The following is a 16486-nucleotide window of genomic DNA, read 5'->3' on the forward strand; positions in this document are numbered from 1 at the left end:
TCTCTTCCAGCCTGGCTAAATTCTGTTAAGTCATTGGCCTAAAGCAGCTTCTTTATTAACCAATAAAAGCAACACATATACAGAAGGACTTCCCACACCAGGAGAAGTTAGTTCTGAACATGCAAAACATGAGCCCAAAATACAGCAGATGCATACTGTGATGGCGAAGAGTCAGCCTTGTGTTTTCTGAAGGGAGGACTGCGGCAAGGACTGCTGCAACTCATGTCTGCGCACTCTCCCCATTTCCAGTGAATGCTTCACAGCTTTGCTTTCTAAACATAGGAAAGGCGCCTGCCGGTGCTGCTGAATGCGCAGTAACCAACCCTCTGCTCAGCTGTCATTTGTTTGAACTGTTCATCTTTTGGGGGTTTTGTTCTTTAGTTGTGTGCATGTACCTGTATCTACGTGGGTATGTCTGTGGAGCTTAGAAGTATCACAGGAAGTTGTGAGCCACCAGTGCAAAAACGCGTGCACACATAAACCTTTATTTTTTGAATTGCAATTTTCCTACATAACCTTGACTGGCATGGAACTTGTATAAACCAGGTTGTACTCTAATTTGCAGCAATCCTCCTGCCTCTTCCTCCTTGGTGCTTTCGCACTATGCCCAGCTCTGTTCATCTTTTGTTGGGCATTTAAGATCGAGTGAATTCTTCAAGGAGTTAGTTTGCTTAAAGAGAAAACATTTCTTTGTGTTGGATGCAGTGCCAAGCTATGCCTGTTTTATATATTTCTTTTTAATTATCTGGGAACTCAGATGAGGGAGGTAGATGAGACAGGTTCAGATAGGCAGTAAAAGGTCACACAGTTAAATATTATGGTTAGAATTTGAATTGAGACCTATGCTTCAAGGCTGAGATGAAATAGTGCTGGCCAACTGTAGAAGATGGACCTGCAGGTTTCTTTATACTGAGCCCTGGGAGGAAAAAAGAGGAAGCTTTTGAAGCAATGTGACATAGAGGGTGGTGTTTTTGTCATTGGTAAGGGAAAATTATAAATAGGTGGGGATCATTCTCCTGAAGTATGGCGAGGAGACTGGAGAAATAGACCTAGAAGATGGAGATCAGAGTCAGGATTGTTCCGGCTCACTGAGCTGGAGCATGGAGGTCCAGTCACTGGTCCACACATGGGGATGAGTTGAGTAATGATGACATCATACATGGGTTGCAGCATCATTTGATAGACTAGCTTTGGTACATAGCTTTGAGAGCTGTGGCCTGCTTGTAGCTCTGTCTTGTCCCTAGGTAAATGGAAGATTGGAGGCCTTTTCTATGACTTTTCTGTTTTTGAAGAACTCAGGCAGCTCCTACGAGGCTTAGGAAATGAGAAAACTGTTTGCATTTATTCTGTGGGGTAAGGAGGTATGTGTGCTGTGGCATTTGTATAGAAGTAGAGAAGAACTTGTAGGAGTAGGTTCCTTCTACCATATGGAGCCTGTGCTGATCTTCCTGGGCCAGAGCATTCTTTTCTTTATTAGAAACAAAATATTAATGAACCTTTTGAACTTGGGGGCAGAGGAGTGATACTTATAAAAAATGATTCTAGTCAGGTGTGGTTATACATATCTTTAATCCAGTACAGTCTGGTCAATGTAGTGAACAGCCAAGGTTACATGGTGAGCCCCTGTCTTTATTTAAAAAAAAAATAAAAAGTGACCCCTGGGAAGCCAGAGATAGCTCAGCAAATACAGTGCTTAACCATATAATCCTGATGATTTGAGTTTGATCCCTAGGACCTTGTAAAGGAAGGCGAAAACTGTCTCCACTTGGTATTTATACACATAATTAATAATAACAATAATAAAGAGATGCCTCAGGAGTTGAATCCCAAAGCATTTCATTCACAACTAGCTGTAGCATCAGCTCTAGGGGATCCAGTGCCTCAACCCCCGGAAACTGAAATGGTATGCACAAAGAAAAAGCAGACCTTTAAAAATAAGTCAAAATAAAAAGCCAGGTGTGTTAGCACATGCCTTTAATCCCAGCACTCAGAAAGTAGTCTTGTCTACATAGTGAGCTCTTGTCTCAAAAACAAAAACAAAAAACTACCTTGAAAAGAGGTCAATGATGAATAGTAAAAGGTCTGACTTCCGAGGTCACCTACCAACATCTTATGTCCCCAGCTGCTTGCCTCTTTCCCATCATGCTCTAGTAGTGCTGTCATGGGCAAACCAGTAGCTGACAGACAGTGATGTCTCCATTCTGTGTTCCCTGACAAGCTCAGAGAAGGCACTGATTGGCATCCAACACCTTAGTCTCAAAGGGATTTGATTGTTGGGAGTTCTGGTGTCCTTGGCTATGATCTGACGTTTTAAGCTGAGACCTCTTATTTTAAATGCCCCATGGCTTCTAATTGTGTATATGGAATTTTGGTGTTTATTTTTGTGAATTATACCTGCAATGGATCTGTCTGTTCTCACTTTGAGAACGCTTTCAGTGGTACTGAATAAACTCTTCCTGTCTTTGATAATTTGAGCCAGACTTGGTGGTACACCTATTACACCTATTAATCCCAGCACTAGAGGATTGGAGGTCAGAGGTTGTAAAAGCATCCTCCATTTGCTTTCTTTTTCCTCTCTTTTTTGAATTTCAAGGAGTTTATGGAGTTTGGTGCAGTGTTTAAGGTGGGGTTTGTATTTATCTTTAGTAGGAGATCCCCACCCCCTTCCAGTGCTAGATCTAGAGCCTCATATGTGCTAGACAAGTGTCTACCGCTGCACTTTATCCCCTAGGCTTACCCAGGCAGATTGTGCGTCTAAAGATTCCAGCAGTTCAAGTTCTGGAAATACATATGTAACACCATACCTGCCTTTCTTTTTGTGATCTCGATCCCTGTGTTACTCAGCTTTCTGTCACTGTTGTGAGAGACCTAAGTAAGATAGGACACAATGCCTGGCATCAACATCTCAAACTCAGGTTTTAGAAGTTTAGCCCATGGTTGCTTGGGCCTATGTGGGCACAGTACATTGTGTGGCCGAGGAACCTGTTTGCCTTGTGAGAAGTAAAGAGAGCAAAACAGGAAGAGTCCGGGGCCCCCCAGTCTTTTGGAGGTGCGTGTGCTCAATGTGTTACCTTTCCTCCCACTGGACCACAGACTATAGAGACCAGGCCTCAGCACATCAGTTCTTTAGGGCTATTTAAAATCATACTAAAGCAATGCTTCATCTCTAGGCAGCACCAGAAATTGTTTCTGGAAGGTTCTGAAAGCTACTCCTCAGGTCAGAAATGTGGCTGCCTAGTTGAAAATGCTTCAGATGAAACATGCAACTTCTTTGAGACTGAGTCAGTAAAGCTATTCTCCATATGACGTATTTCTTTACCTTTTTTTTTTTCTGATTTCTTTGAGGGTGTCTGGTGGGATTTCTTTGAGGGTGACTGGCTCTGGAGCTCCTCTGGGAGGGCAGCATGTCATCTCAAAGCTCACCCTAACTGTGTCCTCTCTTCTAGCACACACTCACAGGCCACAGTGGGAAAGTGCTCTCTGCCAAGTTCCTGCTGGACAATGCTCGGATAGTCTCAGGAAGTCACGACCGGACCCTCAAACTCTGGGATCTACGCAGCAAAGTCTGTGAGGAAATTCAGTCTCTCAATTCAGTCAGTCTCTCTCTCTCTCTCTCTCTCTCTCTCTCTCTCTCTCTGTATAGATGTTAGCAGTGAGATGCTGCTCCCACATCCAAGCTTGCATTTTGTGTAGTCAGTCTGAACCCCAGGTTTATTTCAGTCTGAGGGACACTGGGGGTAGTAAGGGTTGTTTCTGCTTGGTATCATTTCAATTCGTAATTTGGGTTGCTCAGTAGTCAAGAGTATAACCGTATTGTATATATATATATTTAGCCATGCAGTTGCCTTTGATTGATGATGATTGATTTTTTCAGGCATAAAGACAGTGTTTGCAGGATCCAGCTGCAATGACATTGTTTGCACTGAGCAATGTGTAATGAGTGGACATTTTGACAAGAAAATTCGTTTCTGGGATATACGGTATGACACCCAAGAGCTTAGTCGGGGGAGTACATATAAAGATCTGTGAGCATGCTTTGTGTGTGTGGTGTTCTCATACTCTAGGACTGGCAGAGCTCCAGGACACCTGGGTCTAAGCTGTGCTATTTTTTCTTTATACAAAATAGTCTTCTGGATCCAGCCATCATTTATTGTACATGCATTATGTACCAGATGCTCTGCCAGCTGTAAGATAAGCAGACATGAGAAGATTTCTACCTTTAGGCAAATTAGGATGAAATTTAATTTCTGTCTTCTGTGAGGACAGAACACAAGGCAGTGAACATTTTGCTGTATAGTGGAGACAGGCTTTTTTTCCATGGTAGTGGAAATTAATCTGGAGAAGCAAATGAACTTTATATGACAGAAAACCATCAAAAGACACATCCAACTAGAACAGTCTGGTGTGGTTGACATGTAGCAAGCAGAGGGCATACGCCGAGGAGATAGTAAGGTGAGTGGGGAATCGGACGTCCACAGGCTTTATAAGGCGCTCCAAATGTCTTGATATTTGAGTTGTGGATGTTAACAAAAAAGTGATGACTGACTCTGTAAAAGTCTGCTCAGTGATTTGTTCATCTCAGAGAGTAGGTTAGGGCACGTTGAAAGCTAAGTGTTGATAAGGACCTGAATTCATGGCAGAAGAGCATAGGCAGGGGCATGCTGGAAGGTTCCTGTTGCTGGGCAAGGTTAGGAGGAGGAGGTCTGTCAGGACCAAAAGAGGTCCAGTGAACGGAGGCCCCGAGCTGCTTGTTAAGGAGTATGGTGGTGGCTGATAATTGGATTGAATAGAGTTCGGGGGCACAGTTCAAGTAGGGGGGCTCGTGAGTGTGGAGAAGCGGGTAAGAATGTATGGCTCTGGATGGACTTCGAAATGCGAGTACCCACAAGGATACTGTGAAGCTTGCGACTCTCTAGACCCTACCTCAAGCTTTATTTTTAATCCTTTTTTCCCTCCAAACCTGAAGTTCAAACTTAAAACATGAAATTTTAAAATTTCACCAGACATTACAAGTCTCCTGGCTAATAGCAAGACAAATTCCTGCTCAGTTAAGACAGTAAATCAGTTCTTTGAACACTTTCAACAAAACCTTTGGGAGTGTCTCCATTGGGCACTGTCTAATGGTGGCCTGTTAGCTTACTTCTGTGGGTTGAATATGTAGAATTTGGGGAAGCAGCAGCAGAGGATACACAGTGACATTTGTGCCATGGGCTCATCCAGTCCCATGTCTGAAGTAGCCACATTGAAACTTCTGAGCATGACAAGGCCTATGGGTTCTCCAGACCCACCAAAGCAGCTTGTACTCCAGCCTTATGTAAAAGCTAAAAGTAACACCCTTGAAATTGTCCTGGTCTCCAGCTTAGGGCAGATGAGTGGTAGGACACATGTTTATCATGCACATGAGGCCTCAGATTCAGTCCACAAAACAGTAAGAAAAAGCAATACTCTGGTGTGCTCTTGCCTATCAAGAGTTGTGGTTGGTAATTGTCCTACTATACTAAAAACAGGCACAAAAATTCCAGACCAACTCTACAGTTGGTCTTTTGTTTCCTGTAGTCTCTTTTGTTGGGAGAGTTGTGTAAGCATAGTGAGGTCAGGGACATGCTTACTGCCCCTGAAGACTGTTGGATCTAGCTGGGTGGCAGCATTTTTTGCTCAGTGACATAACATCCTAGTCAAGTTGGATGTGGCCCACTGGCCTTAGTCTCAGGCTTCTGTCTCCTTTAGATCAGAGAGTGTGGTCCGAGAAATGGAACTGTTGGGGAAGATCACTGCTCTGGACTTAAACCCCGAGAGAACTGAGCTCCTGAGTTGTTCCCGTGATGACCTGCTGAAAGTCATTGACCTCCGGACAAATACTGTCAAGCAGACATTTAGGTACTGGCCCTGGGCCTGTTGTGTCCTGCTTCTGTCCTACTGGGTGAGTGCCAGCTGATCTGTCTGCTTTTTGTTTCAGTGCACCTGGCTTCAAATGTGGCTCTGACTGGACCCGAGTTGTCTTCAGGTTAGTAACCATTAGCTACCTCCTGCTTGGTTTATCTCGTGTTGGTTAGGGTTAGGGTTAGGGTTTAGGGTTAGGGTAACCTGGACACTTTCCCTTAAGGGAAATGATCCTTAAAGTACTTAAAGGAGAAAGTTGTTTCCTTTAAGGGAGTAAATGCCTCTCAGAGCTTGCAGGAAGAAGTCTGAGGGTCACTGGTGATCCTGCTAGAGTCTTTTTTTTTTTTTTTAATGGTGTTCCTTCTGTGATTGTGAGCATGGTTGGCTGGTGATTGGTTCTGAGTGAGCTGCCACATTTCCCTTTCCACCTACTCACTTCCCAGACTTGGCATAATTTCAGGGAACACTGGAAAGGCTTGACCTCCCTGGGGTGGAACAGTGCGGTCTGTTTGGGGGTGACACTCCAAGGTGATCTAGTGTCACTCTTCTCGTGCTGCCTTTCGTGTGCCATACTTTTCTCAAGTGCGTTCTGGGGTTGGCTCTCATAATAGGGAAAAGTCTATTTCATGTGGTATGTGTGTGGTTCATTAGCTTATGCACACATGCAGAACCAGAGGAAGACATCTTGTGTCCTGCTCTACTATTTCACCCTGTTCCCTCCAGTTTTTCACTGAACCTAGAGTTAGGCTGACTGCCTACAAGCCCCAGAAATCCTTCTCTTCCCACAACAGTGCAGGGGTTACAGGTACAAACATGCACACACACATTTTTTAAACTTGGGTTTTAGAGATTCAAACTTGGATCCTCATGTTGCAGCAAACACTCTGGACACATTAGGCCATCTTCCTAGCCTGTGTCTCAGCATTTCATGGTTTCTCCTGCCTCCCTTTACTAAACCATGCAACAAGTTTGTTCATGGGCAGAAACTGTAAGCTGTCCAGAGATTGGCTTTAGGCTTCCCTGTGTGTTGCTTGAGTCTGGTAGGGAGGGAGGGAGGGACGGGGAACCTCAAGATACAACATGGCACTGCTCTTCAGCAGGCAGATGGCTGAAAAACAAAGGGCACACATTTGCTGCCGTCTCATGACTAGCACCCGACCTTCATCTGTGAGCACAGGAGTGAAGTCAAAACTCTGCAGCTTTTGCTTTCTCGTTGTCTTCTCTAGCCCTGATGGCAGTTATGTGACAGCAGGCTCAGCCGAGGGGTCTCTGTATGTCTGGAGTGTGCTCACAGGGAAAGTGGAGAAGATTCTTTCTAAACAGCACAGGTAAGATGAACCCCATCAGTGAGTGTACTCAGGTCCACATCTCAAGCAGAGCCGTGATTTTCATCCCAGGGGTTATGAGTATTCGGTTGGGTGTGAACCTTAGTGAGCTTGATTCTTGAGGGCAGTTCGCTCTCATTTGCAGGGCTGTCTGACCAAGGTTAGTGGGGCCAGGCTTTACCACTCAACAGTATAGCAGACCACAGTGACTGAGATGCAGCATGTGGAATCATTGATTGGTGACCACTGGGAAAAGGGTCAGAGTAGCTCCTTACTTCAACCTTTCCTACTCCGTCCCTTCTTCCTTTCTCCTTGACTCTAACATTTGTCAGTAATTCCACAAGTTCCAAACAGATTTTTACATCCTCCCTTACCTTCTACCAGATAAGTAGCTCCTGGGCTTCTTGTTACTTACTCTGTGCCCAAAGCTACCTGCCAACTAGAACATAGGCTCTGCATTCCTGTGGGTTGGTGGCCTCTGCTGATGACCTTGCAGGGTTTGCAGCTTTGTAGTTTGTTGTCTCCCTGCTTCTGTCAGTGCTGTTCTTGGGGTGAGCCAGATGAGGCCTGGTTGCTAAAAGAGACATCTTCTTTCTAGTCCAGTGCTGTATACTAGAATAGTGCAGCTTTCTTGGCATAAGTTCCTGCTGTGGGTAGGTGTGCCTGTATTCCCCTCATGCCTGGGCCTGGTGTCTGGCTGACCGAAATCTCTTCTGCTCGATCCTTAAAGCTCCTCCATAAATGCAGTGGCCTGGGCCCCCTCGGGCTTGCATGTTGTCAGCGTGGACAAAGGAAGCAAAGCTGTGTTGTGGGCACAACCTTGATGCACCCCCTCAGGAGCAGCGCGGGACCATAGCATCCTGCCTTGTGGGGTGATGTGTCCTCCCAGAGAAGAGCTGGAGCCATGTGATGCCATGGCTTTCCTGAGAACTTTGACTTAAGGTCTCGAGTGGCCTAGAAGAACCAACACTGAACCACACCTACTCTGCAAGTACCTGGCAGAGGCTCGGATTCTTGTCTGTGTTTGAGTGGGAAACACTACTAACTGACCTTCCATACCTCATGGGGAGCACAGGGTCCCTGCTGGGTCTCCCCACTGGACACAGTGCCAAGGACAGCCCCACACACTGGGTATTGGGTCCCCTGTGCTTTTCCTGTCTTTCCAAAGTCTGTTGTGGCCTGATGCACACCCCCTTTCTGGGGTCGCTTACCCAGGGGACTCACTGAAGGCATTAGGTCGGTGGAAACCAAATGTAGGGCCTGTCCTCATGTGACAAAGGATAGATGGAGCTGTTTGTTTGCAGGGCTGGTGGTGAAACCTCCACATCTCGGCTGGCCTTCAGAATGCCTGGCTCCCTTCCTGCCAACATTTCCACGTAGTTTTGTGTGTATGTGTGTGTCAGAGAGAGAGTGTGAGTGCACGGAATGGAAAGGACTTGTGCCAACCTTTCCCTGTCAGGTAGATTTGCAGCAGAGGTGAGAAACATCTTTATCCTGCATCACAGCGTGCTGAAGTCTGAAGTCCAGCCTCTGCCTGTGCCTGCAGTGACTTTAGTGTTCGGTACAAGAAGCCTATGTAGGAACTGGCTGCGGTGGAGACTAGGAAAGCATTGTCTGTTGCTCACCTGTGCACACGGTCTGAGCTCTGTGTGGCTGAAGCACCATGTGTTTGTCACATTTACTTTGCACTTTATTTCTGGCCTCCACACTGGTCTCTGGACAGGAGCAGTGCTAGAGCTAGGAAAGAGGGACACCACAGTCTTTCTCTGACGTCTTTCCCTGCTTGCAGCTTACTGTTGTTCGCTGCCAGAGAGCTTGTGTTGATGGAGTTGAAATTTGCTGGCCAGGGCACATCTTTTATTTATTTAATTATGTGTCCCAGCAGAACTTGATTGTAAATAAAGATAAAAATTGTGTTATATACTTTTCAAACTCCTTGCATCTTGTTTGTTTTTGTTTCTTCTTTCATTTCCTTAAGAAGGGGAAAAGGAACTTTTTTTTGTTGTTGTTGTTGTTGTTTTTTTATATTGGTCCTTTTGGAGGTAAGGACTTGGTTTGTGTGTAGCCTGGACCAGATTTAAACTCTGAGATCCTCTTGCCTCCCAAAGGATAGGATAACAAGGTTATACAACTTTGTCCAGCAGGTATTTAGTATTTCCAGATAACACTTTTCCTGGTGTTTTGGTCACCTCTCCCCATAAAATACTCCTCCCCCCATAAAATACTCCTCCCCATGAGCACCAGCACTCCAGTTTTGTGTCCTGTGCAGGTCTGAACACAGGCAAGTGTTGCAGATGTGGACTGACATCCTGCCTCCACTGGAGAGGTAGAAGTTGGGGGAGCAGACATCGGCTGTCCTTGAAAGGGAGAGAGAGTGTCACATGAGCATCACAGTCGCTTCAGGTCACCCTGGCTTTGAACTTGAAGCAGAACTCATCCCCTCCTCAGTATCTCTGGTCCCTTTTTACTGCCAGCCCTGAGCACTAGAGTGTCTGTCTTGTTCACCCGAGGTCTGCACCTTTCTCTGCCTGTAGGTGGAGTCCTTGCACCGGTGTGAGTTTCTAGTCTTTATGTGATGTGGTTTTGTTCTCAGGTGTTTCTCATGCAGCCTCCAGAGAGAACAGACTGACTTTCTCCTATAGCCTGTTCAGTCTGTATAATGTTACTTGAGGATATTTTTAACTAACAGCCTTATATTCACCAGGTCATTTCCCAGTGCAGTATTCACAAATCAGGTTAGAGGCTTGATTCTACATACGCTCTGGGTACACTGTCCCCTTCAGACACAAACACACCCCATAGGGTCTCACCATGTAGCCATGACTGGCCTGGAACTCACAGAGATCCTACCTCTGGAGTGCTGGGATTAAAGGGGTGTGCCACCATTTCTGATACCTTTTTCTGCTTTATATCATACATTGTAGACACTGGGGAACGACAGTTTGTGGACATTGTGGTAAATGAATGAGGGAGAGGACCAGGGCAGCCCAGTTCCCAAGGATCATTTCCCTGGAAAACAAGATTGCCATGATTCAAGGCGCACAGAACAGCCTTGTCTTCGCCTAGCTGGGGTTTGGTCAGTCTCGCATTTTAAAGCGTGAAGTTTACATTCCAGCCTGTGTGGAACAGATTTGAGTAGCACTGACATGCGAGACTTTTTACTTCTGCTTTCTTTAACCACTATTTAGTTTCCATCAGGTGTCCCGAGGAGTAATAGAATGAGTTTAGTTCTTAAATTTAGTCATCTGAATATATTTGATTTTATTTTAGAACTGGGAGGAGATTTCACAGCTGAGTTCTGGCCAGTTTCATGATCTCAGATGGGCACATTTGTGCTAACACTGCCTCTCTAGGTCCATAGTGGGGAGGGGCATGCAAAATGAGTCAGCTATGATGTCATCTGTATCCTATTTCAGTAAATGTCACACAGTAGATCCCAATTTTCATCCATCAGCTTAAATCTCATGAAATGAAGGACCCCCAAACTTGAGTAGGTTTCTATAGAAGCGCCTGGGTATGTGTGCCAACGAAAGGCCACACTGATCTGCTGGCCGCTGCGCTGCAGCAAACTGCTGCTCTGACCTCACACCAGCGCGTAATGCTAACCAACAAAGGCGCTGGATGTCTTTCAAGTTAAGATCTCTAAGTAACCGATCAATCCAAAGAAAAGTGGACACTTTCTTCTTGCTTGGAGACCGCTACAGAAAACCACAACTAGTCTCAAAGTGAGACTGCTTCTTAGTAATATCAGAAGTTATACCCATAAATTCTCACCAACAGGACCACCCAGATGTGTGGAGCCAAAGAGGACACCAGCAAACACCAGATACCGGGAGCAAAAGCTCGCGAGGCCTCAACCCTACACAACACTAGGCAACTGAGTTAGGCTGGGAGTGGGAGAGGTGGTCCTCCCAGGAAGAGCACACCAGTTGGTGGTCCAGCTAGGTCCAGAGCACACCAGTTGGTGGTCTAGCAGGTGCAGAGCCTAAGGAAGCACCCAGGCATATCAACCTCCAGTGGAAAAGGAAAAGAGGAAATCGGATGGAGTCATGTCTAATCCTATACTGATCATTTTTTCAAGGGGCTTGACTACACATTCTACAGGTTTCTTCACACACACACCACAAAATGGTCAGGCAGTGATGTTGCCTTATCCAAATGGAGAAGAAGTAACAGGGAGGCTGAAGAGCTTTCTCAGGGACACGAATTCATCAATGAACTATGGAACTGCACCAACCTGGGACATTAGTAACATTGGATCCCAGAGTGGTGAAGGGATTCCAGTACCCTTGGGAAGTAAGCAAACTTATGCTCATCACAGAGATACTTGCCTGTGGGAGGAAGATTTTCTTGAAGCAATGGGGAGAAGTAGAAGGAACACCTGTTTCATACCAACAGCCCTCCCACAACTAAGCTGTAGTGTCGCATGCCTGTAAGTCTAGCATTTGGAAGGTTGAGGCAGGAGATTCCAGTGTTAAAGACTACTCCAGACTGCATGATGAGATCAAAAAATGAGTGTATATTAGTGATTTTCCAACCTTGGAGACATTCAACAACTTAGTAATGTTGCACAGGATCCAAATAAGGGCTGGGATGTGGACCAAGGGCTTGTTTTTGTCTGCAAAGTCTAACTACTTTGAGTTTGTGAACTACAATTATGTTTAAATACTATTAGCTAGCCCTCTGTTCTATAGAGGATTAGCTAATGTAGGAGTTGGAGTGATAGCTTAAATTCTTTTTATTTTTTGTGTTTTGAGACAGTTTCTCTGTGTAACAGCCCTGACTGTTCTGGAACTAGCTATGTAGACCAGGCTGATCTAAAACTCAGAGCTCGCCTGCCTCTGCCTCCCAAGTGTTGGGATTAAAGGCGTGCACCACCACCGCCTGACTTTTAAATTTTCTTCAGTATTTTATTTTATGTGTTTGAGTGTTTTGCCTGCGTGCATGTCTGTACACCACTTAAATGCCTGGTACCTCTGGAGGCTAGAAAATGGTGTCAGATTCCTGGAACTAGAGTTACATACAGCTGTGAACCTCTGTGTGGCCTCTGTGCACTGGGAATCTAAACCTGGGTCCTCTAGAAGAGCAGCCAGTGCTCTTAACCACTGAGCCGCCACTCAGCCCTTTAAAGGTGATGGCCTTTAAGAGCTCCTGTCCCCTGACACTCTTCAGAAATGGCAGCGACTTCAGACGTCATGGTGTTCGTTCCATAAACCTTGGCAATGAGGCCATGCCATTTTCACTTGTGTTTGATGATTAGCGCAGTGCCTGTTTTCCTCCAGCGAGTGCCCTTAGGACGGAGAGCTAACTGCAAAGTCCATAAGCCTCTTGACCGACAGTCCCCTTAGCGCTACCCCTCCCCCGTGAACCCTGACTGCCCTTAACAGTGTTTAGAGTTGAAACACAGGGCTTGGAGCCTCGTCTCCCCGTGGGTGACTCCAGAAAATGGTGTCCTATATGAACAGGACTTCCTGAACTGGGAAGTCAGGCTAGTCAAGTTCAAGAAGAAATCTATAGGGAAGGTTCAAAGGGCTGGCTGTGTGTTTGTGTCTGTGTGTATGTACACCTATGGAGGGTGTTAGATACCCTGAAGCTGGAGTTAAAAGTAGTTGTGAGCAAAGGTGTGCATGTGTCCCCCTGTGGAGGGTATAGATCCCCTGGAATTGGAGTTGCTTGTGAGACACCCAGTGTGGGTAGTTTCTCTGATAGAGTAGCAAGCGCTTTAACTTTGAGCCATTCTAGTGCCTCCCCTCCCCTTTTTCTTTTTCTCATGTGTATCCCAAATTGTCCTTGAATTTAAGATCCTCTTGCTTCAACCTCCAGCATGCTGGGATTAGTAACATGAGGCGTCATAGCCCGCTTTGGAGTCACCTATAAGCAAGGACTTATCCCTGAGTGCCACCACATTCTGCCTGTTTTACAGGGTGGAGGTCTCTGCCCTTTTGCTCAAGAACCATCTTCAGAAACGTTGGTGGGCTAAGGGTTGCATGCACACACAACAAGCGTTGCTGGCCTTGCACACTGGGTGGGGTTTATTTGTGCTGCTTCCAACTGTTCCCTGGACTCTGCAGTTTCACAATGCAGTTCTGGAATGCACAACTAGAGACAGGCAGATCTGCCCTTGCCCAGGGCTGGGCGGTCTGTGTAAGGCTTGACAGAAGTGGGTGCTGGTATCACTAAGCGTTACACCAAGGGTAGACAAGTCACGCTGGTTCTAAAGCCTGTCCTTTAGAGGCCGGAAGAGGAATCACACTGAAATGTTGAGAGCTTTGAAATCAGAATAAGAGAGTCCTGTATCTTGAATACTTGGTTTTTAGGAACAAGAATGCCCTTTCTGTCACTTATTTCTCCATCAAGAAGAGAAAAAGATCACAGACCAGATGTTAAAATAGACATTTTCAAACCAAGATAATGCTGAAAGTGAAGAAGGAAGTTCCTGCCCCTCCTAAAGCCAAAGTGAAGGCCTTGAAAGGCAAGAAGGCAATGCTGAAAGGTGCCCACAGTCTCAAAAAGATCTGCGTGTCTCCTACCTTGTGGTGACCCAAGACCCTATGGCTCCAGAGACAGCCCAAATATCCTCCAAAAGCATGCCCAGGAAAAACAAGCTTGCTGTGCCATCAACGAATTGCCCCCTGACCACCTAGTCAACCATGAAGAAAATAGAAGAGAACAACACGCATGTGTTCATGTGGATGTCAAGGTCAGTGAACACCAGATCAAACAGGCTGTGACGAAACTGGCATGTGGCCAAAGTGTACACCCTGCTAAGGCCTGATGAAGAGAAGACATGTGTTCACTTAGCTCCTGATTATGACACTCTGGATTTTGCCAGCCAAACTAAACTAAGTCCATCAAAACTTAGTCTCATCTAAACTGAGTCCACCTGACTTATTCGAAATACTTTTTTTGCACCGTAAAAAACCCGACATTTTTACATAGAAGTGTGTAGAGGTTTCTCTAGTGTGTATGAATCCAAGGCTTCTGGCTGGATCTCCAGTGAACACACACACACATGCTTGCATGCATGTGTGCACACACACAAAGTTATAGCAGGTCAGTGACTAAGATGTGCTCATCTATACCCTTCTTGTGGCCTGCTACTCATGAAGCAATGGGAGGATTCAGGATTCCGTGAGAAAATAACTTGCAGTCAGGCAGGGACTCCTGGTCACTTTTCTTCCCATTGAGTTTGTGGAGCTTTTTGATTTTTGGATTTTTAGCTTTTAATTATCCCTTACTGGGTATATACATGGTGTATGTACGTGGATATGCACACATGACAGCTTGTGTGGAAGGCAGAGGACAACTTTATGGAATCAGCTCTCTCCTCCCATTTCCATGTGGGTTCCGGGGATTGAACTCATGTCATTAGTATTTTGTGGCAAGTGTATACCCACTGAATCATCTTGCTGGCTCTAGCTTTGGAGTGGAGTTATGTGAGGGGAATCACTGAGAAGATCACACTGGGTTTGTACTTGTGGAAATCCTCCCATCAGCCTCTCAAGTTCTAGAGTTACAGACATGTATCATCATGCCTGGCATTATTTCATTATTATTTATTTATTAAATGTATTCATTTATTTTACATCCTGACCAAAATTTCCCCTCCCTCCTCTCCTCCCATTCCCTTCACCTACCTCTTCCATGCCCCTCCCCAAATCCACTTCTTTGTTTTGTATTTGAAAAAAAATTAGATTTTTAAAAACTTTTGTTGTATGAGTGTTTTGCCTTCATGTATGTATGTATTTTTAATTTTAAAGGGAGAAGTTAAGAGAAAATGCCCTGAGGGGCTGCAGAGATGGCCCAGTGGTTAAGAGCCCTGACTGCTCTTTCAGAGAACCTGCATTCAATTCTCAGCACACACATGACAGTTCACAACTGTCTGTAACTCTAAGATCTGACACCCTCACACCAACATATTATGCAGTCAGAACACAAATGCACATAAAATAAAAATAAACTAAAAAAAAAGAGAGAGTCTCCTGGATTTATAGCCTATTTTTGTTGTTATTGTTGTTGGTTTTGCTTTTGAGACAGGCTCTTACTATGTAGCCCTGGCTGGCTTGGAACTCACTATGTAGACCAGGCTACCTCAGAAATCTGCCTGCCTTTGCTTATGAGCAGTGGGATTAAATAAATGTGGCACCATGCCTGACTTATAACCTATTTTAATGCTCATTTATTTATTTATTTATTTTGTGTGTCAAAATGTCTTGTGCACAGGTATGTGTAGATGTGTACCATGTCCATGCCTGGTGCTGGTAGAGATTAGAAGAAAATGTCGGGTCCCCTGAAATGAGAGGGGACTGTGAGCCCCCATGTGGGTACTTGGAACTGAACTCAAGTCCTCTGCAAGAGCAGTCAATGCTCTTAACTGCTGAGCCATCTCTCTAGCACCCATTTTTGGTTTCTAATAAGGGTTCATATGTGTCCTCCTGTATGTGCCAAAGCACTCATGCAGAGATCAGAGCCCAGCTTTGGGGAACGGATTCTCCCCCTGCCCCATGGGATCCAGGGATTGAATTCAGGTCATCATCAGGTTTGTATACCAAGCACCTCAACCCACTGAGATATCTGCCGGCCTCTATTCTAGCAATTCTCATCTCAGCCATTTTCACATTTCCCCAGTTCATCCAAAATGTCTGTACACCCCACTTACCCAGTTGAGTATCCAGTCCGGGCTCACACATTACACATGAATGTTGAGTCCTTAACTGTATTTTAACTGAACACATCCCTCTCTTTTGGTCATAAGTAGGATCTAAAGACTTCATGGATTCAGACAAATCTAAGGTGATACCTCACATGCAGTTGAGAAAGAGATTCATATACATTACCTTGTACTAAAGGAACTTCATTCCCCACATCACCCGATTGCTTAAAGACCAATGACTAGTCCTAGAGTTTCAAGATGTAAGGTTTACCATTATTCAGGTATGGTGAAGCCAAAAGATGAGGATGTAACTCTACCATAAGGAAATTTGTCACTTGCATGCCACACTACGCAGAACACACTGGGGAATGCTAGAGTTGACCAGGGAGTAAGGAAACCATGGCAACAATCTTTTTGCCATTTCCATGGAAATGACAGGAAGACCATCTCGAAGGACCTGGAGGTAGGAGATGTCCCTAGCTGTGATTAGGCAGATCAGAGCCTGAAGTATAACATCCTTGATAAAAGGGTTGGTCTGAGGGAAGCATGAAGGTATAGGATTATACAGCTAGCCCTCCAGGTAAGACAGGAGGATCGATCGTGAGTTCAAGGACAGCCCGAATTAGAT

At 45.3% G+C, this 16486-nt stretch overlaps 1 protein-coding gene and 1 non-coding gene across 4 annotated transcripts in view; both read left to right on the forward strand.

Moving 5' to 3' along the window:
• The window catches only part of Atg16l1 (autophagy related 16 like 1), a 35256-nt gene extending 26119 nt beyond the window's left edge, over positions 1–9137 (forward strand). For all 3 annotated transcript variants that reach the window (XM_048428900.3, XM_085697004.2, XM_048428898.3), the window contains 6 exons: positions 3447–3567; positions 3875–3980; positions 5728–5877; positions 5957–6004; positions 7107–7208; positions 7936–9137. In XM_048428900.3, coding sequence (XP_048284857.3) covers positions 3447–3567; positions 3875–3980; positions 5728–5877; positions 5957–6004; positions 7107–7208; positions 7936–8029 — 621 coding nt within the window. In that variant the 3' untranslated portion in view covers positions 8030–9137. The remainder of the gene's footprint in view (positions 1–3446; positions 3568–3874; positions 3981–5727; positions 5878–5956; positions 6005–7106; positions 7209–7935) is intronic.
• Positions 2059–2323, forward strand: LOC125396910 (small Cajal body-specific RNA 6). Its single transcript, XR_007230937.1, has one exon.
• Positions 9138–16486: the final 7349 nt, after the last annotated feature.

The sequence above is a fragment of the Myodes glareolus genome, chromosome 1 (assembly GCF_982192425.1).
Source record: "Myodes glareolus chromosome 1, mMyoGla1.1, whole genome shotgun sequence".
NCBI lineage: Eukaryota > Metazoa > Chordata > Mammalia > Rodentia > Cricetidae > Myodes > Myodes glareolus.